Here is a 26,569-nt window from a genome sequence, read left to right as displayed (position 1 = left end):
GTAGCTTGTGTGTGTGTGTGTGTCTGTATATATATATATATATATATATATATATATATATATATATATATATATATATATATATATATATATATATATATATATATATATATATATATATATATATATATATATATATATATATATATATATATATATATATATATACATATATATACATATATATATATATATATATATATATATATATATATATATATATATATAGATATACAGTATATCTCCCGTGTTCAACTAGGGCAAGCCCAATACGGGGTGGGACCAATAGCTAAATCACTTAATCACTCTTCATATACAGGTGCTCACTCTTTAATTTGCTTGCACACCTCTTAGAAAAATCCCATTGTCCTCCTGGGGCGATTTACATGGTTGTTTCCACAACAAGGCTATATATATCCTGACTGCTATCTCTAACTGCAGGATCAACAAAGCTGTTACTTTACAAAGAGCCATATATCACTGAGAAACCAGCTAAGACCCATTACCTATCTTCCATGAGAACATAACCTTGGTAAGATCCCTGACTATGGAAGTAACCATGTGTCAGTGTGCTGGGCCCACCCACGACCCCAAAATATATGGGGTTCTCCTGCTTCAAGTTCTTGACAACTCTCACATAGACCTGACTGAGAATAACCTGTATTTACCTTCCTCTGAGGGGTTCAGTAACCTCTGTGTGTGATATGGAGCTGATAAATTAGGAGATTTGGGGTACATCTCGGTCCCTGAGTCTGCTGTACTTGATGCTAAACCTGCACAGAAAGGTGGGACCATCAACAGGGAGTGTTTCTCCCCAGGCCTCCACTGAGAATTGGATTTGTTCCAAGTCAGACTTTCCCAGTAAACAAATGTTAAATAAATAAAATAAAAAAAAAATGTGACCTTAAAACAACAGAATGGATTTTATGTAAATGAAAATTATATGGGTACTGTGATGCCATATCTGCTTGGAGAATTCAGTCTTTATTAACCTTGAGGTCTTAGCATACATGCAGATCATGTTCTACTAAGTAGATATAACTTTCCCATGCAGCATTTGTAACCCCCCTCCCCATGATAACCTACATCTCACTCTACCATTTTCCAGTTTCTGACAAACCTAGCATGACAGTAACGGATGTATTTGCCAAAGAACCTTTTCTTGCCCAAAATGGGGGAAGAAGGAAGGTTAGTTAACTAAGACTGAATCCCCCCAGCAGATCTCCTGTTTTGGAAAATGCATAACATTCAAACTTGCTAAGGAGAATTCAAGTCCTTGTTATCATTCATAATAGAGACTCCTGCTACTCTTCCTGTGTGGCTGGCCTATAGAAACATGCCATTAATCACTGCAGCCCAAATGAAGACCTATACTTGGACATAATGTCTACTTTATGGTGTCTTGCAATGGTGTTGAATGAGACCCAGGTTGGGGCTGTTGAAGTGTTGTTCAAGGAAACCTTCTGGAAAAAGCCCGATGAAGTATACACAACCCTGGTGGAATGAGTTTGATCAATGCTAGCAACTTCAATCCATACTTCTTGGTATGAGGAAGAAATACAGTTTGATATCCCATACTACAGACAAAGCTAAGTTACCTTTTCACCCAGTTGTTGGAAGGCAAAAGAATAAAATAACTAGGAATTTTTCTTAAAACTTTTATTCATGTCAAAATAATGTCTCAAGTGTCTGTGAACAACTGCACAATCCAACACACCATGGGAAGCTCAATAAACACATCAATGTTCATTTGACTTTAGGCATAAATTGTAAGCTGGTTCTAACAGAAACCCTTTCACTTGGGAAAGCCAGGTTATATGGGGTTCACACTCAATGATTATAGTTCAGCTATTGCTTTGTTAGATGTCATAGCTACCAAGAAAGACAGCCTTTCATATCACAAACTACAAACCTGTGGAAGATGTTGGTTTGAATGGAGAAAGGCTGAGTTTTTACAGGTCTAAGTGTATGCCCCATTGTGTGACAAGCTCTTCGGTGAAAGGCCACCCCAAGAAGACTTTGTAAACTTTAAGAGAAGCCAATGAATGCAGAATTTTCCCAGTACTAAAGTTAGATATAGCTGCTTAGTGTACTTTAACTGAAGAATGGGTGAGCCCTGAGCTAAATTTTTCTAACAAATACTGGAAGACCTTAGAAATGTTGGTGGAGAACAGATCAATGCTATGCTGAGCAGCCGGTGCTGAGAACTTCTTCTATGTATCCTAATCCATCTTCTGAGTAGAAGGCTTCTGGAAATATGAGAAAATAGTCACCATCCATTATGTGGAATGGGAGTCAGAAAAGGTACAAACCTCATTTGAGGGACAATGACCTCCAGAAGATTGTTGTGTCCTACAGTCACTGGGCCAGTGGTGTTGCTTAATACACATGTTACAAAACTTTTCTGTCAAGCCAGCCTTTGTTTTCCTCTAACTTAAGTGTTCACCTGCAGATTTATATACATGTTCATTCATATTTTAATATGTCTTTACACATAAACCTGATGAAGTATTTATTTGGTACGAAAATTACCTTTGTTAAAAGTATTTTAGTTTATATTTATTAATATTAATTCTGTTAGTTGTCTAGTGGTAGCCATTTTGTTAGTTAATTATTTTCTTAATTAATAAATTTTGGATTAGTATATAAAGCGTTAATAAGCTGTTCTTATATATTTTAATGTGTCTCTAGCTTTTTAGTTTCAGTTCTAAGGCAGCACAGTCTCGGATTACACTATGGTGTTAGGGGGAAGGGGTACTTGGTTAAAGGAATGATTTTAATGGTTTTAGTTTTCTTTACAAAACCACGCTCTGTGAACACTCTCTTGCTCCAAATAACCTGATTATATATAAATAATGAATGTTTTGGATGCTTTTCATTATACTCAGCTAGGATCGCTTGTTTGAGTGTTTGTATAAAGGATATTCCATTTTTAACTCAACTGTGAACTACCTACCGTATTCTATTTTATTATTGTGTAGCATGTGTTTTACAGTTCAATTTTTATTAGTGAACTAGGTGTATAACATAAATCAAGGCGTGAACTACACTCACACCCCCCCCCACACTGCAAAGTTTCTTCGTGATTTGTTTTTGACCCAGTATAGGTTGTATACTAGATTTTCTGAGACTTCAAGGGATACCACAGATTTTTATTTTTTAAGCACTAAGCTACCTGCTTTTCCAAGCCATTTTAAGCCTAGACAATTTCCCTTTAAAGGTGAAAATCAAACCCTGTATCGTGTTTATGAAGTAAACACCTTAACCATTATGACAATCCCCTAACCAACGTTTTAAAGAATCTAATGGAACAGACAGGTAGCTACTAAGTAAAAGTTTGGGTACTCAGTGAAAATTTGAGGATCATAACTGTAATCTTTGGAAAAAATACAATTTCAGTGTGAAAAAGAGGAATACATACCAGTCTTACAACTGTAGTGTCAGCATATTCCCTTCTTCTCTGAGGAACAGCAATCCCGAAGCAAGTACAGTATATTTGTAGCAGAGGTGTGGAGGAAGTAGTCCCCCCCCCCCATATCAGGGAATGTAGGAAGTAAACCACCCTTAAAAAATACTTTAAAAGTATATCAGCAAGTTTCATAATTTGTCAAAATCGCACAAGTGTTGGAGTTCATAGCATAGTTTTATTATCTTCTAAAACGGGTCTGTATCACATAGTCGAAGTGTCAAAACTTCAACTATGAAAATACCGAACCCAAAACTCTGAAAACTGAATACTCCAAACACTGAGAACAGCAATGTTTTTCCCTGGGGAAAAAAAATCGTTCCAGTACAAAATGCAGAAACACAAGAACATTACCTACTGTTTCTAATGTGGAGGGCTTCTCCCCCCACACCCCCCTACTTAAATATGCCAACTCCGAGTTTGCACCACAGTGAAGGAAATAGCGAAGCTGTGGAACTGGTCCACCATACTCTTTCCCTGGGAAAGAATTTGATGTTCCGCAGCTTCGTTATTTTCAGTCTTCAGAGTTACCAGTTCGATGTTTTGGTGTTCGGACTTATAAACATTCGGACTTCTGATATACACCCTCTAAAACCACTACTTCAATGTCCTTTTCTTTCTTCTCCTCTCTATGACTATTTTTACTCTTCATCTCAAGCCACACACTTCAAAAACAAGACACACCACTCTGTAATCTAGTTGTCAGAACCCATGAGCCTAATGCTTTTTTTACATTTGGTACTGCCTCCTCTGCAACAATATTCTCACCTGTATTATTTGTAATATGTTATCAATATGGTCTCATGTATTATTGAACTCTTGTATGCTGACAATGATTGTATGACTTGCTTATTTTGTTCAATAACACAAACCTAAAAATGATGTATCTATGTAACTTATGCAGGAGCTTTTCTCCTTGGGTCTCCGCTGAAAACGGGCTACGTGCCCAGTCGGACACTACTCGGTAATCAAATGTAATATATAAATAAATAAATAAATACATTTGGTCTTACACTTCGAATGGGAACAGTGAACATTTATAGTAGCAGATAATAAGGTTAGCTGACTAACAAACATTTAAATTATAATTGTCCATGAGGTTTACTAATTACCTACAGTTTGTGTCATTAGCAGGGTTTTCTTTTTAGAAAGGAAGTGCAGCTGTGTGTTGGTGAATGTTTGAGTGATGGTGTTTTGTAATCAAGAGCAGGTGGGTCTGTGTATAGCAGACATGTCAGAAGTTTAGCACTGAGCTCCTGTAATGTATGGGAGTTAAGTACGGTGATTAGTAAGGCATCCCAAAGCTTACGGTCATGGACCAGGAAGGAATGAACAGAAAGCTGGCAGATCTATACAAGACACAAGTGTTGCTAGTGTGGGACCTGAGTTTGTAGCTGCTAGTTGTAAGTTGTGAGGAATGTAGAGGGGAAACTGAGGTTATTGATGGTTTTATATATATGAGGCAAGGAAGATGAATGATGCTTTATAATCTCATAATCTGTACCTATAGATAAATAAAGTCAACAGCTGCATAACAACTGTTACCTAGTATAGCATAATAAGTCTGCAAACACAATAAACTTGCTACAGTAAGTCACGAGTAACATAAAACAGATATTATTACTGTGGGAAATGCTAAATAAACATCTCTAATGTCGTAACTTGTCCCAATACATTGTGCTTCCTTAAGCATGAGACAAGCTGCAAATACACAAGTAATTTTTTTATTTTATTAATGTGTGTTTACCAAGCAACACACAAAGATTCACTTATGCTTCATTGGCCATTGGTTCCAAGCAGTTGCATTATCCTGCTTGTAGTATTTCCCATGTCTGGAAACATAGAACAGAATCAACAGTTGGAGCTGTTCAAAATAGTTGATGCAGGGTCATTCAGCCAGCAACATGAAAATGGGCACAAAAAGTTCCAGTTAGGTACCAGCTACTCACTAAGGAGATCTAAGAGAAAAGACATCATAAGCCTACATCTATATGTGACCATAGTCAGTAATAGTACAGTATATACTAAGTTCATAGGTTCGTAGCCGATTACTAGGCTAATGGCTCAAGAGCCATTACATGCCAAGCCAGTTTTATCCAGATTTTACACAGTTTTCTATCCCTGGGGGGAAGATAACAAGGGTCAACAAGGAGGTGGAGCCTGTGTGTATTATAACTTACTAAACTGATTGACATATTTCTTGCCTACTTGTAAATTGACTTGTTACACTTAGTGCATCTGAGATGTTTTCTATCAGCTGAATTAAGGAATGATAGAACACATCACACAGACACAACACAATATGTAGCATGATATTTGAGTATACAATATCCAAGAAGATATACAGAGCCACTGAAAACATTTACACCAGCAGTAAAAGGTCAACACATTCATTTTTCACACTTCCAGCAGCAGTAGTATCCTAAGTGTTACTACACAAATATCTCTTCATAAAGTTCTCAAGTATCTACATGACAATGATATAAACTTGCATTGTATCCCTTAGAATTTTTGCAATATCTTTTACTTTACATTTTTGCATGAACATCTTTGCAGCAACTTGCATTATACAAAAATGACCAACTTTGAGAATCGTAGGAGTCCCATAGATAGCTGTGACCGACTGTTTTGATTTATATTGGTACAGTAGTTATCAATGCTGCCTCATAGCACTTGGTATACTGTGTTGGTTATCAGATGGGTGTCCCGCTGTGAAGCTTGCTGCTTCTCTTTGTATTTGCATGCATTTGAGACAGGGTGCTAGTTCAGTCTCCTCAGACATCTAAGACAATGTGGATAGGGTGGTGATTTTATAAATTGCACTACATACCTCTCAACTCTCCAGATTTTTGCAGAATGCCCAGATTGTTGTCTCATTTTTTTGGTCTGCTCCTCATAAAATTTGTGATCTGGCAAATCAGCGAGGATTGAATTTACTAAGTATTGGCAGACATTTGAATTTCAGACTTCATATCCTGCAGAGCATCCATGATAGCACAAAATCTTTTACTCTGGCAACTTTCCAAGTTTTTAAGAGCAATATGTAAAATTTGCACTACCATTAACTTTGGCTATGTCCAGATTTCTTGTGATAAGAGGTGTCTGTGTGTGTGTGAGATGCATGTATGTGTCTATGGTATAAGTCTGAAAGCACACATCCTATGATGGCCTTGCATTCCACCAAGAACTGTTTTCTGCTTTACATTTATTTATCTATTATTTATTTATATTTGTTTAATGGGATAATCCAACTGGGTCAGCAAAAACAAACCCCCTTTTCAGCAGAAGACCGGGGAGAAAAGTTCAATTTTACTGCCGTCGCATATCGCCTACTCAGAGGTGATCTCTGCCTAATATACAAAGCTATGTCAAACCCAGAGCTGTTGGACATGCTTCACTTAAAGAAATCCCAATCCCTCCGAGCTACACGCTCTAGGGACCCAAACCTTGTCACCACAATAAACAGAACATGCCGGAGGAATAGATTTCTGTCCCAGAGACTTCCCATACTCTGGAATAAACTACCTATCTATATCAAACAAAGCTCCTCATTAGCACTCTTCAAGAAAAATCTTGGTGATTGGATGGAAAATAGGAAATTCACCCCGGGGATCACCTCTGTGACTCTGCTCGACAGTGGCACAGGAAAATAATTTTCTTGGGTGGCAAAAGCCAGGGTACCTTTTTGCCTGGGCTTGTATAGGCCCCAGTGCCGATAGCCTAGTACCTACCTATGAAGCTATGAACCTATGAAACTGAAAATGAATGATTAAGTAGTGATAACATTAAGTAACTTAATTTGTACTGCATTCAGCAGCTGTAGATGAGAACTGACAAGTTAGTATTGTCTATCACCACCTACACCTCTTTGTCTGCCCGTTCCACAGGCAGATGTGAGGTACAGCAACCATGTCAAGACACAAAAACAATGAACTACTGCCTACTGTATACAGGCATTTAAGTAAATTATGATTTTTAACATCTGTTGTCTCTGTGCAGCTAACCCTTCTGTTCTGAGACAACTTCAGTTTATTCTAATGTAAAGCTATTTCAAGCTTTGATACAATCATATCTATGCAATATGTGTTGAATGAAGAAATGACAGTTTGAAACGTATCAGAATATTTCACCAAGTGTTCAAGAAACAGCTTACTAGACATTTTTTCCAGCAATACCAAAGAAACAGCTACTTACCTCTAAGTCAGAAAACATTTCATTCCAAGTGCTCTCAAATGAAGGATAGGATAGCTGGAAGGCATTGTACACTGGAATTCTGTATTCAGTACTGTAGAGAGTTGCAAACCGGTAGTAGCCATAAAATCGCTGACAAATTTTCACTGTGTTTTGTGTGCTGAATCCTTGAGGTTCCGTGTGTTTATAAAAAAGTCCTTCACATTCTGAAAATGAGCTAACAGTTTTGGTTACTGTAAATCTTGCAGCCACAAAAACAAGGAAATAAATTACTATCCACTGCAACATGGCTCGGTCTATGCCTTTAGTCTACTCCTATGGCAAGAATACTGACAGGAAGTTGTTCTTTTTGAACAAAGTTTTACATAAGCATGAGCAACATAAGAACAAGAACTCACGCATGGTGTCATTATAGTCATCATTTAGGTAATAAAACACTCCTATTTTGGCATAATTTCGCGTATCACTGTCAGTACAACAAGGTTTCATTTTTAGTCTGCCAAAAGGAAGTGAAAGTAAAAGTACAACATGCTTTCTTGCAGTTTAATTCAGTATGGGAGTCCATTTAGAATACATAAGCACATGCACATGAAAAATTACATACCTTTAAGTTAAACAATGTGTATACATAGGAAGGCATGCAACCTTTAGGGAATAAAGATCCCAAGGTCACCTGGATTGCAGCATAAAGATAAAACCTTGCTTTATTTCTATATCCACTGTTTGTATCACTTAAAGGACCACTACGGGGTAAATAATGAAAAAAAAATATTTTTTTATCTAGTAATGATTTCCTGCACCTCCAAAAGCTGCTTGAATCCAAAAAAAAAGTATTCATTCTTAAATTTATTTATTTTTTCTCCTGTCTGCCCTCATGGGGGCAGACATCCTGATGAGAGTATTTTTCCCTTGAAAGGCTAAATCTGTCCCAAAATGAAATCTGACATCCCTGATTGTGAGAACAATTAGCCCTACCTTTTGTTGTCAGATCAGGCTGCCATTCACTTCGAATGGAAAACCTGAAAAATATTGCCAAGTTTAACAGTCAGTAGATCCAGTGCCATTGACTGTTCTGCGTTAAGTTTTACAAATGTTGTTCCTACTAATGTACTACACATTTTCTGAAAGAAGTTTGCAAAAGTGTCAACAAATTACGGAGATAAAAATGACTTTTTACAAAGAGTAGTTTTGCTGCTGTCAGTTCCTGACCAAGTTACTCCTCCCATCTCCCCTCCTTCTATGAGCTAGTCTCACATTTACAGCTAGGCTAGGTTCAGCTAATTAGCAACCCTGCATGACAATAGACATCAAAACAAATGTCAGCCTAGTGTGTGCCACTGAAACTGTTCCCTAATGACTCTTTCCTCCTTACTGTTCCAGGCAAACTGGGAGAAAAAAAAACCCTAATCTGAATTCAACTTCTTTATCAATTCTCTCAAATGTACACAGTGAAATATTTGCTTGGGAGTGAGTAGTGCTTACTGGCTGGCCACATACTTATTTTTGCACACTTACTTTTATATAGCATAACATGAACCATAGTGCCAAACTTTACCTAACAGTTTAATATTTTTTTTAATCCTAACAGTAGCCTCCCTAAGCTCTTATGTCAGCCACGATTTTTTGTTACAATAGCGTCACGCAGCCTTTTTTTTGTTGTATTCTTTCAAGCATATCTGTTATCCTTTCAACAACAAATTTGACTCGTTGACAAAGCTTCAAAGTTATAAAGCTTTTCTAAGTAGCAGTACTGCTACTTTGGTTCAGAAAACAAGGAGTACATGAACTGGCATCCATTTGATGAAAAAGTAACCCTACATTGCAAGAATTGTCATTGTTTGTTCAAGACAATCCAAAACCTTATTCAAAAATCATTTTCGATTCTACCATGTCAGAGCAAAAGTGTAAGGCCAAATTAGGTACACTTGTGAGGTATGCTGGTTTGACTCTAAACAATATTAACCTCCTGCCCCCATCACACCGCTCTCAATCTATTCAGGCATTTACAGTGTATATAAAAAGTGTACACACCCCTGTTAAAATGCCAGGTTTTTGTGATATAAAAAAATGAGACCACAATAAATAATTTCAAAACATTTCCCACCTTTAATGTGACCTATAAACCTATACAATTCAATTGAAAAACAAACAAATCTGTTGGGAGAAAAAATATAAAAAATAAAATTACAGTACTGGCACTACATCTGTGTGCCCTGTTCAGCCACAGACTCACTTCAGGCTTTGTCCCTTCTGAATGGAGCACTGCTACAGTCATCCCTCTCCATAAAGGGAGAACGACTACAGACCCTGGGAATTATCGCCCCATTAGCCTGACAAGTCTGATATGTAAAGCTATGGCACGCATCATCATGGATCTGATTAACAAAGATACAGGAAATCTTGAAACACTAGACCCCACGCAATCTGGCTGTGTGAAAGGGAGATCATGCCTGCTCAACCTGGTTGACTTCTTTGAGTCATTCACCAGAGCTGTGGATGAAGATAAGGCAGTGCATACAGCCCACCTTGATCTGGCCAAGGCCTTTGATACCATTCCTCACTCGGGAATTATTGATAAACTCACCAAACTATGCATCAAACCCTATATCACCAGGTGGGTTGCAAATTGGCTCACAGATAGAACACACAGTGTGAAAGTAGCGGACTCCAAGTCAGACTGTCGACCAGTCACGAGTGGAGTCCCACAGGAATTGGTCCTGAGTCCTCTCCTGTTCGACATCTACTTTTCAGAAGTCCAGGCCAACACGAAGGGACTTTGGCTGACAAGTTCACAGATGACTGCAAGCTGGGAGCCATTATTAACTCCCCAAGTGATGCAGACATCCTACAGAAAGGCCTCACTAAGACCAATGACTGATGTCAAAAGCATGGCCTTAAGCTTAATGCCAAAAAATGCGTCATCATCCACTTTGGTAAAAACTCATTTCCCACTAATTACCACATTGATGGGAACCCACCGAACACTGAAGGTGTTATAAGAGATCTGGGGATGCAGGTTAACAGCAACCTCTCCTTCGACCACCACATTGCCACTGTGGTCAGAAAATCCTTCTATGTTGCACATCTCATTACCAAGGGTTTTGCATCTAGGAAGAAAGAGGTCAGTCTCTCTCTACTCTTCCCTCATTAGACCAATCATCGAGTATAATGCCCCATTTGGCATGTACCTCACTAGACACCTGCAACAGCTGGAGAGGCCATAGGAGTACCTCATGGAGAGGATCCTAGGCGTTAAACACATCTTAAACAGACAGACTCAGAAGACTCCAGCTATTCTCTGTCTCATATCGCCTACTTAGAGGCGATCTCTGTTTGACTTACAAAGCCATGTCTGAGACAGCCCTGTTAGAAATGCTACATCTTATGAAGATTGAATGAAGATAGGTGAAGGCTGCCAGCCTAGCCAGATAGAATTTTGGAGATAATTCTGTCATCTGTAAATATTAATGCAAACAACAGGCTTGTTGTCTTAAATGGTAAAAATAGTGTTACATGTGGAACTGGAAAAAATGTAACAACAGTGCACTCTACTGACCAAGTAAAGCATGTTGTGACCCTTTGATGATAAAACTCGGAGCCAGTAAGTCTAGAGTGAAGCATCCTGCCTATTGTTTTAAGGCCAGAGTCAATGGACAGAATTTGCGTGCATAAATGTCCTTTATTGCTCTGGTTTCTGCCCAGTGGTGAATAATGTAAATGTAGTTTCTGTTAGCCTGGGAACCTAGGGAAGTGTGAAGAATATTGTAATGCGAACCAGGAATGTGATTTTAAAAACAGAGAGAATCAGAGAGCATTAAGCATTTTTGTCTTGACCATCGAACTCACCAGTACTGTCTTGCTCTATATGTAAGTTTATCTTAGACTTGTGTTTTCTCTTAGAAATAGCTAGAAACTAGAAAGATTAGATTAAATGTTTTTCAGTGATGTCAGAACTGTACTACTGAATTATTTTAAGTATTTCTTTGTGATCTCTGAACTCTTGACTAGCACTGTGTAGTAAAAAGTATTGTCTTGTGTTTTGACTATTTTTTTATTAAATATTTTTAAACCCTTTTAACTGTTTCTGTTTTTGTAGAGATAATTTAAGCTCTTTAGAGTACTTGCATACCTTTGGTAAAATTGTAAAAAGCCACCCCAATGGCTTTAGCTCTGGGCTATACTACCAGTTGGATAATAATGTTGCACAGTAATAAATGGACACCCTTTTAAGGGCCTTTGAGTAGACTATAAATATTAGTGGTTGGTGACAGCTGGAACTACAATATAGTCTGGAAAAAAGGGGCAGAACCTGTGCCAGACTTTCCCAGGAGTGTCTGTGTGTTTGTATAAACTCTTCTCAAAGTGTGTGTGTGTGTGTGTGTGTGTGTGTGTGTGTGTGTGTGTGTGTGTGCATGTCTGTCTGTCAGCTACTTGAACAGGGACACGAAGCACTGGTTGGACAGAGAGAGTGCTGGAGGTTTTAACTTGCCCACTAGGCTTAGATCTGGACCCTACAGCTGTGCCAGTGGGGAGTCTTATTGGGGACCTGGAGATCAAGGGAGAGACCAGCCCCGGACAGACTGTGATCTCTGTGTACTCTTAAGGGAAATTGCACTTTGCTGTGTGTATTCGTTATCCTTTCCTCGTATATGAGACGCCCCTCACTGGTGTTAGTGGTGAAGATTGAGGCTCCTTGATTGCTGGGCCAGGACACAGGATGTCACATATTAATTGTTTGGCAGTGGTGGGATATCCACATCACATATTAATTGGTGGCAAATACTAATTGCCTTGTAGTGGTGTGAGTAGAGTGAATTCCTGTAGCTAGTGTACAGTGAGCTTTGAAGGTGTTTTGTACTCTAAATCAGCCATGCAATGAATAAGAGTTCAGATCACAAATGTTTTATTTCTTTTGTTAGCTTAGTTAGTCAGGGTGAGCAGGCAGCATGTCAGCAGAGGAGTATGAAAAGCTGACAAGGAGTCAGCTGGCGGAGATGTGCCAGGCTAGGGGACTGGTGCATAGAAATCTGACTAAGGCAGACCTTATTGCAGCTTTGGTTAGGCTGCATCAGAAAACAGCAACCAGGAGGACAATCAGACTGGCAGTGGAGATATAATACCCTCGGAGAATGGATAGCTCAATCTTTCTGCAGAGGACTTAAAAATCCATCTGGAGCTAAAGAGACTTGAGTTGCAGGCCAGGTGTTTGGAGATAGAAGTAGCTGAGAGACTGAGGAGTCTACAGGCTGAGGAAAATGAGAAACTGCTACACCTGGAAGCTGAGGAAAAGCAACGGCAGAGGAAGCATGAGGGGGAAATGCTGACTCCTCACCAGAGTCATGTAGTTAATGGAGAAGGGAGTAACCGGAACACAGAAGCACAAAAGGTCAGTAAATTTCTTCCACAGTTTAAAGAGGGGGATACTTTTGATAGTTTCATTCATATGTTTGAGAGGGTATGCAAACAGCATGGTTTTGACCAAAGGCTCTGGGTACGGTTCCTGACCTCCTTACTCCATGGTAAAGCTGTAACTGTTTTGTCACAAATGTCTGACATTGCATGTTTTGATTTTACTGCTGTTAAAAATCACTTTTTAGAATTGTTTAAGCTAACACCTGAAATGTATAGGAAAATGTTTTGTGAGCATAGACAACAGGCAGATGAAAGTGTGTGTGAATATGTTGCTGATTTGAGCACTTATGTCCATAGGTGGGTGAGTGGATGTCAGGTCACCACTTCTGAAGGGCTGGCAGAGCATTTGGTGGGGGAACAAGCCCTTAGCACTTTGCCTGAGGATATGAGGATCTGGTTAGCTGATAGACAATGTGCTACTTCAGATGAGTTGGGGAAGAAGGGAGACATATACATGGCAAGCAGGACAGCCCTGCACAGGAAAGGGACCACCAGTACTGCTCATGGGTCTAAAGGAACCCATGGTGGGCAGCACAGACTGCCCCAACAGAATCTGTCAGTAGTAGGTGAAGCCACTAGTCCAGATATACATCCAGGAACTAGGGTTAAATGTTTTGAATGCAACCAGTGGGGCCATGTGGCATACAGGTGTCACCAGAGGCCAGGTGGGGAACAAAAGGTGAGGGAGCCAGTAACTGGGAAAGACAAAAGGCCAATAGTAGCTTGTCTTGGGATAACAAGGGTACCAAACTACCACCAAAGGTTATATCCTATTGTAATGAATGGCAAAAAGGCCATTGCCAAGAGAGACACAGTCTCTGATATAACCATTGTAAAGCCTGCAATGGTTACAGAGGAGTACTGCTTGCCTGGGTAGTCTACTTCAGTCAGGGCTTTAGGAGGGATCCCATTCTAAATACCTTTGGCTAGAGTTCACCTTGACTGGGAGGGTGGAAAAGGAAGCCAGCAAGTAGTTGTGTTTGAGGATATACCTGCAGATGTTCTGATAGGGAAGGATTTTGATAGTGCAGTACCCTGTGCTTGTGCAGTTACATGCAGTCAGGCTTGGAGACAAGCAGGTAAGTCTGGTAGCCTAGGGGAGACCCAGACAGACTGCATACTTGTAGCCAGGACTGGTGAGGTGTTTACTTCAGGGAGGGAGCTACGCTGTAGCAGTGAGACTAAAGGTAAGCCACAGCTGCTTGGAGCTACTCATAGTCCCTTGGACAGAGTTACTGCAAAGGTAGAAGTGAGTAGTAGTACCCAGTCTGACAGTGAGGCACCACTGCCAGAGGATGCCAGACTTCCTGTGGAAGGGGAGCTGGGAAGGGTTACAAAGAGAGAGTTGAGACAGGCTCAGCTCTTAGACCCTACATTACAAGGCCTGGGGCAGGTAGCTAGGGAGGCACCTGATTCTCAAGGAAAGGGGAAATCTGTATACTGGGACAAAGGGTTACAATACAGAGGGTGGTCCCCTGAGGGAGGGCTAGAAAATGAGAGAGTACAGCAGTTGGTAGTGCCTAGAGCCTACCGTCTGACACTTCTAGCCATAGCCCATGATATTCCCTTTGCAGGTCATATGGGCATAAAATTTACAAAGAGGCATATTATGCAGAACTTCTATTGGCCTGGAATTTCCAGAGATGTAACAGGGTACTGCAGGACCTGTGAGCAGTGCCAAAAGGTAGGCAATGCAGGAGACAAGCTGAGAGCTCCTTTGATGCCTTTGCCTGTGATTGAGGAGCTATTTCAGAGTGTACCTATGGATATTGTGGGTCCTCTGAGTACCCCAAGTTCCACAGGGAAAAGGTATATCCTAGTGGTAGTGGATTATGCTACACAATAGGCTTTGTTCTCCATTGAGGCAGAGAAGGTGGCAAATGCTTTGTTAGAGATTTTCAGCAGGGTAGGTTTCCCAAAAGAAATACTGACAGAGAGGTGCCAATTTCATGTCAGACCTGCTGACTTGTCTGTGGAAGTCCTGTGGGGTGAAGCACATGAAGATCACCCCCTACCATCCCCAGACTTATGGTCTTGTTGAGAGGTTAAACTCTACAATCAAGTACATGCTATGGGCATTTGCAGATCAGTTTAAGAGAGAGTGGGACAAATATTTGCCCCATCTGTTGTTTGCTTACAGAGAAGTTCCCCAGGAATCCACAGGTTTTTCACCCTTTGAGTTGCTGTATGTGCATAGGTTGAGGGGACCTTAGATTTAAGTTGAGATGAGTGGGAAGGTGAGCGCAAGTTTCACAAGGAGTCTGGGTTGGCATACGTTCTAAACCTCAGGACAAGGCTGAGGGAACTCATGGGCTTGGCCCAGGAGAACCTGGCAGAAGCCCAACAACAGAAAAAGGTGTGTTATGATAGGAATGCTTGAGCTAGAGAGTATGCTGTGGGGCAGCAGTTAATGGTTCTCATTCCTGTCAGACACAACAAGATGCAAAAGCAGCTTGGGAGGGACCCTACAAGGTGGTAAGAAAGGTAAGGGATGTACTTAGCCAGATTTCTTCAGAGGGGGAAGAGCACCCAGTAGTTTATCTCAGTCGTAGGCTCCAACCCAGGGAGGAATGCTATACAGCTGTAGAAAAGGAATGTCTAGCCATAGTGTAGGCACTGCAGAAACGTCAGCCTTATCTGTATGGAAGGAAATTCACTGTTATGACAGATCACAATGCCCTAACATGGTTAAACAGAGCCAGCCAGCAAAATGCCAAGTTGCTAAGATGGAGTCTGGGGTTGCAAGCATATGATATGTCCATGTAGCACTACAGTGGGATTTGCAATGCCAATCCAGATGAGCTCTCAAGACAGGGAGCAGGGTAAGGTATACTCAGATAGACCTAACTCCCTCAAGCCGCGTTTATCAAGGGTCACTTGAAAATCTAACTTGAGTTCTCCAGGGGGGGGGGGGGGATATGTGAAGATTGGGTGAAGATAGGTGAAGACTGCCAGCCTAGCCAAATAGAATTTTGGAGATAATTCTGTCATCTATAAATATTAATATAAACCACAGGCTTATCATCTTAAATGGTAAAAATAGTGTTACATGTGGAACTGGAAAAATGTAATAACAGTGCACGCTACTGACCAAGTAAAGCATGTTGTGACCCTTTGATGTTAAAGTTCGGAGCTAGTAAGTCTAGAGTGAGGCATCCTGCCTATTGTTTTAAGGCCAGAGTTAATGGACAGAATTTGCATGCATAAATGTCCTTTATTGCTCTGGTTTCTGCCCACAGGTAAAGAATGTAAATGTAGTTTCTGTTAGCCTGGGAACCCAGGGAAGTGTGAAGAATGATGTAATGTGAAACAGGAATGTGATTTTAAAAACAGAGAGAATCAGAGAGCATTAAGCATTTTTGTCTTGACCATCCAACTCATCAACACTGTCTTGCGCTATATATAAGTTTATCTTAGACTTGTGTTTTCTCTTAGAAATGGCTAGAAACTAGGGAGATTAGACTAAGTGTTTTTCTGTGATGTCAGAACTGTACTACTGAATTATTTTAAGTAGTTCCCTGTGATCCCTAAACTCTTGACTAGCACTGTATAGTAAAAAGTATTGTCTTGTGTTTTGACTATTTGTTATTAAATATTTTTAAACTCTTTCAACTGTGGCTGTTTCTGTAGAGATAATTTAAGCTCTTTAGGGTACTTGCATGCCTTTGGTAAAATTGTGCAAAGCCACCCCAATAGCTTTAGCCCTGTTCTATACTACCAATTGGATAATAATATTGCACAGTAATAATTGGACACCCTTTTAAGGGCCTTTGAGTAGCTGATAAATATTGTTGGGTGGTGGCAGCTAGTACTACCTTATAGTCTCGGAAAAACGGGTACAGCTGGAGAACCTGTGCCAGCCTTCCCCAGGAGTGTGTGTGTGGTTGTATAAACTCTTCTCAAAGTGTGTGTGTGTGTGTGTGTGTGTGTGTGTGTGTGTGTGTGTGTGTGTGTGTGTGTGTGTGTGTGTGTGAGCTACTTAGGCAAGGACATGAAGCACTGGTTCTATAGACAGGGTGCTGGAGGTTTTAGCTTGCCCACTAGGCTGAGATCTGTACCCTATAGCTGTGCCAGTGGGAAGTCTTATTGGGGACCTGAAGAGCAAGGGAGCAACCAGCCCTGGATTGACTGTGATCTCTGTGTGCTCTTAAGGGAAATTGCACTTTACTGTGTGTATTTGTTATCCTTTCCTCCTATATGAGACAGTTCCACTTTTATATCATCGAATTATCATTTAATTGAATTTCAAATCATCGAGACCAAATCATTGAAAACTCATTTCATCGAAAACTCATATCATCGAATCTCAAATCATTGAAAACTATAAAGCAACTACAAATAACATTCCACAAAGTTTTTACTACATTTATGCAGGGGGGCAAGCCCCCCTGCACCCCACATATGGGGGCTCTGCTCCCCACACCCCCCATAAATAAATATACCAACTCCAAGGTCGCACTACAGTGGGGGAAGAAGGTAATTTCCTAACCCCACTGTAGTGAAACCTTGGAGTTGGTATATTTAATTACGGGGGTGTGGGGGGCTCGAGGTTGCAGGGGGGCTTGCCCCCTGCATAAACATAGTAAACAGTGTCTGGGGTGTTATTTGTAGTTGCTTTATAGTTTTCAATGATTTGAGATTCGATTATATGAGTTTTAGATGAAATGAGTTTTTGACGATTTGGTCTCAATGATTTGAAATTCGATGAAATGATAATTCGATGATATGAAGTGGAACCTATGAGACGCTCCTCACTGGTGTTAGTGGTGAGGATTGAGTCTCCTTGATTGCTGGGCCATGGCATGGGCATCACATATTAATTGTTTGGCAGTGATGGGATATCCACACCACATATTAATTGTGTGGCAGTGGTGGGATATCCACATCACATATTAATTGGTGGCAAATACTATTTGGCTTGTAGTGGTGTGGGTAGAGTGAATTCCTATAGCTTGTGTACATTGAGCTTTGAAGGTGTTTTGTACTCTAAATCAGCCACGCAGTGAATACTCAGAGTTCAGATCACAATTGTTTTATTTCTTTTGTTAGCTTAGTTAGTCATGGTGAGCAGGCAGCATGTCAGCAGAGGAGTATGGAAAGCTGACAAGAAGTCAGCTGGCGGAGATGTGCCATGCTAGGGGACTGGTGCATGGAAACCTGACTAAGGCAGACCTAATTGCAGCCTTGGTTAAGCTGCATCAGAAAACAGCAACTAGGAGGACAATCAGACTGGCAGTGGAGATATAATACCCTCGAAGAATGTACAGCTCAATCTTTCTACAGAAGTCTTAAAAATTCATCTGGAGTTAAAGAGACTTGAGTTGGAGGCCAGGCATTTGGAGATAGAAGCAGCTGAGAGACTGAGGAGTCTACAGGCTGAGGAGAAAGAGAAACTGCTACACCTGGACGCCAAGGAAAAGGAGCGGCAGAGGAAGCATGAGAAGGAAATGCTGACTCCTCGCCAGAGTCATGGAGGTAATGGAGAAGGGAGTAACTGGACCACAGAAGCACAAAAGGTCAGTAAATTTCTTCCACAGTTTAAAGAGGGCGATAATTTCGATAGTTTCATTCATATGTTTGAGAGGGTATGCAAACAGTATGGTGTTGTCCAAAGGCTTTGGGTATGGTTCCTGGCCCCCCTTACTCCATGGTAAGGCTGTAACTGTTTTGTCAAAAATGTCTGATGTTGCATGTTTTGATTATACTGCTGTTAAAAATAACTTGTTAGAATTGTTTAAGCTAACACCTGAAATGTGCAGGAAAATGTTTCGTGAGCATAGACACCAGGCAGATGAAAGTGTGTGTGAATATGTTGCTGAACTGAACACTTATGTCCATAGGTGTGTGAGTGGATGTCAGGTCACCACTTTTGAAGGGCTGGCAGACCTTTTGGTGAGGGAACAACCCCTTAGCACATTGCCTGAGGACATGAGGATCTGGTTAGCTGATAGACTATGTGCTACTTCAGATGAGCTGGGGAAGAAAGAAGACTTATACCTGGCAGGCAGGGCAGCCCTGCAAAGGAAAGGGACCCCCAGTACTGCTCATGGGTCTAAAGGAACCCATGGTGGGCAGCACAGACTGCCCCAACAGAATCTGCCAGTAGCAGGGGAAGCCACTAGTCCAGATACATGTCCAGGATCTAGGGTTAAATGTTTTGAATGCAACCAGTGAGGCCATGTTGCCTACAGGTGTCCACGGAGGCAAGGTGGGGAACAAAAGGTGAGGGAGCCAGTAAGTGGGAAAGACAACATGCCAATAGTAGGTTGTCTTCGGACAACAAGGGTACCAAACTACCACCAGAGGTTATATCCTATTGTAGAGAATGGCTAAGAGGCCATTGCCAAGACAGACACAGCCTCTGATATAACCATTGCAAAGCCTGCAATGGTTACAGAGGAGCACTACTTGCATGGGCAGTCTTCTCCAGTCAGGGCTTTAGGAGAGATTCTGTTCCACACACCTTTGGCCAGGGTTCACCTTGACTGGGAGGGTGGAAAAGGAAGCCATAAAGTAGGTGTGTTTGAGGATATACCTACAGATGTCCTGATAGGGAATAATTTTGATAGTGCAGTCCCCTGTACTTGTGCAGTTACACGCAGTCAGGCTTGGAGGCAAGCAGGTAAGTCTGGTAGCCTGGTAGAGAGTCATACAGACTGCATACTTGCAGCCAGGACTGGTGAGGTGGTTACTTCAGGGAGGGAGCTACCCTGTAGCAGTGAGACTGAAGGTAAGCCACAGCTGCTTGGGGGTACTGATGGTCCGCTGGACAGAGTGTCTGCAAAGGTAAAGGTGAATAGTAGTACCTAGGCTGACAGTGATGCACCACTGTCAGAGGATCCCAGACTTCTTGTGGAAGGGGAGATGGGAAGGGTTACAAGGACAGAGTTGAGACAGGCTCAGCTCTCAGACCCTACATTGCAAGGCCTGAGACAGGTAGCTAGGGTAGCACCTGATTCTCAAGGAAAGGGGGAATCTGTATACTGGGACAAAGGTTTACTATACAGAGAGTGGACCCCTCAGGGAGGGATAGAATGTGAGAGAGTACAGCAGTTGGTAGTGCCTAGAGCCTACCACCTGGCACTTCTAGCCATAACTCATGATATTCCCTTTGCAGGTCATATGGGCATAAAATGTACAAAGAGGCATATTATGCAGAACTTCTATTGGCCTAGAATTTCCAGAGATGTAACAGGGTACTGCAGGACCTGTGAGCAGTGCCGAAAGGTAGGCAAGACAGGAAACAAGGTGAGAGCTCCTTTGCTGCCTTTGCCTGTGATTGAGGAGCCATTTCAGAGGGTAGCTATGGATATTGTGCATCCTCTGAGTATCTCAACTCCCACAGGGAAAAAGTATATCCTAGTGGTAGTGGATTATGCTACACGATACCCTGAGGCAGTGGCTTAGTCCTCGATTGAGGAAGTGAAGGTAGAAAATGCTTTGTTCGAGATTTTCAGCAGGGTAGGTTTCCCAAAAGAAATACTGACTAACAGAGGTGCCAATTTCATGTCAGACCTGCTGGCTTGTCTGTGGAAGTCCTGTGTGGTGAAGCACATGAAGACCACACCCTACCATCCCCAGACTAATGGTCTTGTTGAGAGGTTAAACTCTACAATCAAATCCATGCTATGGGTATTTGCAAATCAGTTTAAGATGGAGTGGGGCAAATATTTGGACCATCTGTTTGCTTACAGAGAAGTTCCCCAGGAATCCACAGGTTTTTCACCCTTTGAGTTACTGTATGGGCATAGGTTGAGGGGACCTCTAGATTTAATTCAAGATGAGTGGGAAGGTGAGTGCGAGTTATACAAGGAGTCTGTTGTGGCATACGTCCTAAACCTCAGGACAAGGCTGAGGGAACTCATGGGCTTGGCCCAGGAGAACCTGGCAGAAGCCCAACAAAAGAAAAAGGTGTGGTATGACATTAATGCTCGAGTTAGAGAGTATGCTGTGGGGCACCAGGTAATGGTGATCATTCCTGTCAAACACAACAAGCTGCAAGTAGCTTGGGAGGGACCCTACAAGGTGGTAAGAAAGGTAAATGATGTTAAATACATGGTGGAACTGTTAGACATAAGGCAGGGGCACAAATTGTACCATGTTGACATGATGAAACCTTACCATGATAGGGAGGCCCTTGTTTTGAACATTTGCAGTGGATTGCAGGAGGAGTCTGAGGGAGACATGTGGACTGATCTCCTCAGTGAGGCTCGGGCTGACACCTCAGTGGAAGGGGTAACAATGTCCCAGCAGCTATTTCCTACCCAGGTTCGGGAAATCTGAGCAGTGTTGCAGGAATCTGGGGACATGTTCACTGGGAAACTAGGGTGCACCTACCTGGGGCTGCACCAGGTGGATACAGGACCCCAAATGTCTATTAGGCAGGCCCCTTTTAGAGTGCCTGAGAGAGTCAAACAGACCCTGAGGGAGGAGGTACAGGAGATGTTGGAACTTGGGGTGATTCAAGAGTCCAACAGTCCCTGGGCCTTCCCTGTGGTGCTGGTGCCAAAGAAGGATGGCAGCACCAGGTTCTGTGTGGACTACAGGAAACTAAATAGTCACACAGAGTCAGATGCTTACCCCATGCCTAGGACAGATGAGGCCCTAGAGCAGCTGGGTGGGGCTAAGTATCTTACCACCATTGGTCTTACCAAGGGTTACTGGCAGGTGTCCTTGACTCCCAGTGCTAGGGAGAAGTCAGCCTTTGTGACTTCTTTTGGCTTGTATGAGTTCACAAAGATGCCCTTTGGGATGAAGAGTGCCCTAGCAACTTTCCAAAAGCTGGTAGATCATATCCTAGCAGGAGCAAGAGAGTTTGCCCTTGCTTACCTAGATGATATTGCCATCTACAGCCATTCCTGGCTAGAGCACCTTCAGCATGTCAGGGAGGTGCTGGACAGACTACAGAGGGCAAGGCTGACTATTAAGCTGAGCAAATGTCAGGTGGGTATGGCAGAGGTCTCCTATCTAGGACATAGAGTGGGGAGTGGTAAGATAAGGCTAGAACCTGCCAAAGTGGAAGCCATTCAGGCATGGCCTTTACCTGTTACTAAAAAGCAGGCGAGGGCATTTTTAGGGATAGCAGGGTACTACAGAAAGTTCGTCCCCAGTTATATTACCATAGCTGCTTCCCTCACAGACCTGACAAGGAAGAACAGGCCAGATAAGGTAATGTGGACCCCAGCATGTCAGCAGGCATTCCAGAAGCTTAAAGAAGCTTTGGGAAGACCCCCTGTGTTAGCCAGTCCAGATTATAGCAAAGAATTTGTTGTGCATGTTGATGCTTTGAACCATGGGGTAGGGGCTGTACTTAGCCACATTTATTAAGAGGGGGAAGAGCACCCAGTGGTCTATCTCAGCCATTGGCTCCAACCCAGGAAGGAATGCTATGCAGCTGTAGAAAAGGAATGTCTAGCCATAGTGTGGGCACTGCAGAAACTTCAGCCGTATCTGTATGGAATGAAATTCACTGTTATGTCAGATCACAACGCCCTAACATGGTTAAACAGAGTCAGCCAGCAAAATGCCAAGTTGCTAAGATGGAGCCTATGGTTGCAAGCATATGATATGTTCATGCAGCACCGCAGTGGGATTTGCAATGCCAATACAGATAGGCTCTCAAGACAGGGATAGGGTAAGGTATACTCAGATAGACCTAACTCCTTCAAGCAGTGTTTCTCAAGGGTCACTTGAAAAACTAGCTTGAGTTCTCCGGGGGGGGGGGGTGTGAAGATAGCTGAAGGCTGCCAGCCTAGCTAGATAGAATTTTGGAGATAATTCTGTCATCTGTAAATATTAATGTAAACCACAGGCTTGTTGTCTTAAATGGTAAAAATAGTGTTACATGTGGAACTGGAAAAATGTAATAACAGTGCACGCTACTGACCAAGTAAAGCATGTTGTGACCCTTTGATGTTAAAACTCAAAGCCAGTAAGTCTAGAGTGAGGCATCCTGCCTATTCTTTTAAGGCCAGAGTAAATGGCCAGAATTTGCATGCATAATTGTCCTTTACTGCCCTGGTTTCTGCCCAGAGGTGAAGAATATAAATGTATTTTTTTACCCTGGGAGCCCAAGGAAGTGTAAAGAATGATGTAATGCGAACCAGGAATGTGATTTTAAAAACAGAGAGAATCAGAGAGCATTAAGCATTTTTGTCTTGACCATCCAACTCACCAGCACTGTCTTGCTCTATATGTAAGTTTATCTTAGACTTGTGTTTTCCCTTAGAAATAGCTAGAAACTATAAAGTTTAGACAACGTGTTTTTGTGTGATGTCAGAACTGTACTACTGAATTCTTTTAAGTATTTGCCTGTGATCTCTGAACTCTGTGTAGTAAAAAGTATTGTCTTGTGTTTTGACTATTTGTTATTAAATATTTTAAACCCTTTCAACTGTGGCTGTTTTTGTAGAGATAATTTAAGCTCTTTAGAGTACTTGCATGCCTTGGGTAAAATTGTACAAAGCCACCCCAATAGCTTTAGCCCTGGGCTATACTACCAATTGGATAATAATAATGTACAGTAATAATTGGACACCCTTTTAAGGGCCTTTGAGTAGCTGATAAATATTGTTGGGTGGTGGCAGCTAGTACTACCTTATAGTCTCGGAAAAGGGTACAGCTGGAGAACCTGTGCCAGCCTTCCCCAGGAGTGTGTGTGTGGCTGTATAAACTCTTCTCAAAGTGTGTGTGTGTGTGTGTGTGTGTGTGTGTGTGTGTGTCAGCTACTTAGGCAAGGACATGAAGCACTGGTTCTATAGACAGGGTGCTGGAGGTTTTAGCTTGCCCACTAGGCTGAGATCTGTACCCTATAGCTGTGCCAGTGGGAAGTCTTATTGGGGACCTGAAGAGCAAGGGAGCAACCAGCCCTGGATTGACTGTGATCTCTGTGTGCTCTTAAGGGAAATTGCACTTTACTGTGTGTATTTGTTATCCTTTCCTCCTATATGAGACAGTTCCACTTTTATATCATCGAATTATCATTTAATTGAATTTCAAATCGAGACCAAATTGAAAACTCATTTCATCGAAAACTCATATCATCGAATCTCAAATCATTGAAAACTATAAAGCAACTACAAATAACATTCCACAAAGTTTTTACTACATTTATGCAGGGGGGCAAGCCCCCCTGCACCCCACATATGGGGGCTCTACCCCCCACACCCCCCGTAAATAAATATACCAACTCCAAGGTCGCACTACAGTGGGGGAAGAAGGTAATTTCCTAACCCCACTGTAGTGAAACCTTGGAGTTGGTATATTTAATTACGGTGGGGTTCAAGTGCAGGGGCTTGCCCCCTGCATAAACATAGTAAACAGTGTCTGGGGTGTTATTTGTAGTTGCTTTATAGTTTTCAATGATTTGAGATTCGATTATATGAGTTTTAGATGAAATGAGTTTTTGACGATTTGGTCTCGATGATTTAAAATTCGATGAAATGATAATTCGATGATATGAAGTGGAACCTATGAGACGCTCCTCACTGGTGTTAGTGGTGAGGATTGAGTCTCCTTGATTGCTGGGCCATGGCATGGGCATCACATATTAATTGTTTGGCAGTGATGGGATATCCACACCACATATTAATTGTGTGGCAGTGGTGGGATATCCACATCACATATTAATTGGTGGCAAATACTAATTGGCTTGTAGTGGTGTAGGTAGAGTGAATTCCTGTAGCTTGTGTACATTGAGCTTTGAAGGTGTTTTGTACTCTAAATCAGCCACGCAGTGAATACTCAGAGTTCAGATCACAATTGTTTTATTTCTTTTGTTAGCTGAGTTAGTCATGGTGAGCAGGCAGCATGTCAGCAAAGGAGTATGGAAAGCTGACAAGAAGTCAGCTGGCGGAGATGTGCCATGCTAGGGGACTGGTGCATGGAAACCTGACTAAGGCAGACCTAATTGCAGCCTTGGTTAAGCTGCATCAGAAAACAGTAACTAGGAGGACAATCAGACTGGCAGTGGAGATATAATACCCTCGGAGAATGTACAGCTCAATCTTTCTGCAGAAGTCTTAAAAATTCATCTGGAGTTAAAGAGACTTGAGTTGGAGGCCAGGCATTTGGAGATAGAAGCAGCTGAGAGACTGAGGAGTCTACAGGCTGAGGAGAAAGAGAAACTGCTACACCTGGACGCCAAGGAAAAGGAGCGGCAGAGGAAGCATGAGAAGGAAATGCTGACTCCTCGCCAGAGTCATGGAGGTAATGGAGAAGGGAGTAACTGGACCACAGAATCACAAAAGGTCAGTAAATTTCTTCCACAGTTTAAAGAGGGCGATAATTTCGATAGTTTCATTCATATGTTTGAGAGGGTATGCAAACAGTATGGTGTTGTCCAAAGGCTTTGGGTATGGTTCCTGACCCCCCTTACTCCATGGTAAGGCTGTAACTGTTTTGTCAAAAATGTCTGATGTTGCATGTTTTGATTATACTGCTGTTAAAAATAACTTGTTAGAATTGTTTAAGCTAACACCTGAAATGTGCAGGAAAATGTTTCGTGAGCATAGACACCAGGCAGATGAAAGTGTGTGTGAATATGTTGCTGAACTGAACATTTATGTCTATAGGTGTGTGAGTGGATGTCAGGTCACCACTTTTGAAGTGCTGGCAGACCTTTTGGTGAGGAAACAACCCCTTAGCACATTGCCTGAGGACATGAGGATCTGGTTAGCTGATAGACTATGTGCTACTTCAGATGAGCTGGGGAAGAAAGAAGACCTATACCTAGCAGGCAGGGCAGCCCTGCAAAGGAAAGGGACCCCCAGTACTGCTCATGGGTCTAAAGGAACCCATGGTGGGCAGCACAGACTGCCCCAACAGAATCTGCCAGTAGCAGGGGAAGCCACTAGTCCAGATACATGTCCAGGATCTAGGGTTAAATGTTTTGAATGCAACCAGTGAGGCCATGTTGCCTACAGGTGTCCACGGAGGCAAGGTGGGGAACAAAAGGTGAGGGAGCCAGTAAGTGGGAAAGACAAAATGCCAATAGTAGGTTGTCTTCGGACAACAAGGGTACCAAACTACCACCAGAGGTTATATCCTATTGTAGAGAATGGCTAAGAGGCCATTGCCAAGACAGACACAGCCTCTGATATAACCATTGCAAAGCCTGCAATGGTTACAGAGGAGCACTACTTGCATGGGCAGTCTTCTCCAGTCAGGGCTTTAGGAGAGATTCTGTTCCACACACCTTTGACTAGGGTTCACCTTGACTGGGAGGGTGGAAAAGGAAGCCATAAAGTAGGTGTGTTTGAGGATATACCTGCAGATGTCCTGATAGGGAATAATTTTGATAGTGCAGTCCCCTGTACTTGTGCAGTTACACGCAGTCAGGCTTGGAGGCAAGCAGGTAAGTCTGGTAGCCTGGTAGAGAGTCATACAGACTGCATACTTGCAGCCAGGACTGGTGAGGTGGTTACTTCAGGGAGGGAGCTACCCTGTAGCAGTGAGACTGCAGGTAAGCCACAGCTGCTTGGGGGTACTGATGGTCCGCTG

General features: G+C 42.0%; 1 protein-coding gene across 1 annotated transcript in view; it reads right to left on the bottom strand.

Moving 5' to 3' along the window:
* Nucleotides 1-8,151, bottom strand: part of LOC122807709 — a 1,162,287-nt gene extending 1,154,136 nt beyond the window's left edge. Inside the window, exon 1 of the mRNA XM_044078684.1 lies at nucleotides 7,661-8,151. Coding sequence (XP_043934619.1) covers nucleotides 7,661-7,945 — 285 coding nt within the window. The 5' untranslated portion in view covers nucleotides 7,946-8,151. The remainder of the gene's footprint in view (nucleotides 1-7,660) is intronic.
* Nucleotides 8,152-26,569: the final 18,418 nt, after the last annotated feature.

Source organism: Protopterus annectens, chromosome 1.part1 (assembly GCF_019279795.1).
Source record: "Protopterus annectens isolate FY-2018-M chromosome 1.part1, PAN1.0, whole genome shotgun sequence".
NCBI classification, from domain to species: Eukaryota; Metazoa; Chordata; order Ceratodontiformes; family Protopteridae; genus Protopterus; species Protopterus annectens.
The sequence above is the reverse complement of the archived record's forward strand: the minus strand, read 5'-3'. Positions and strand labels throughout refer to the sequence as shown.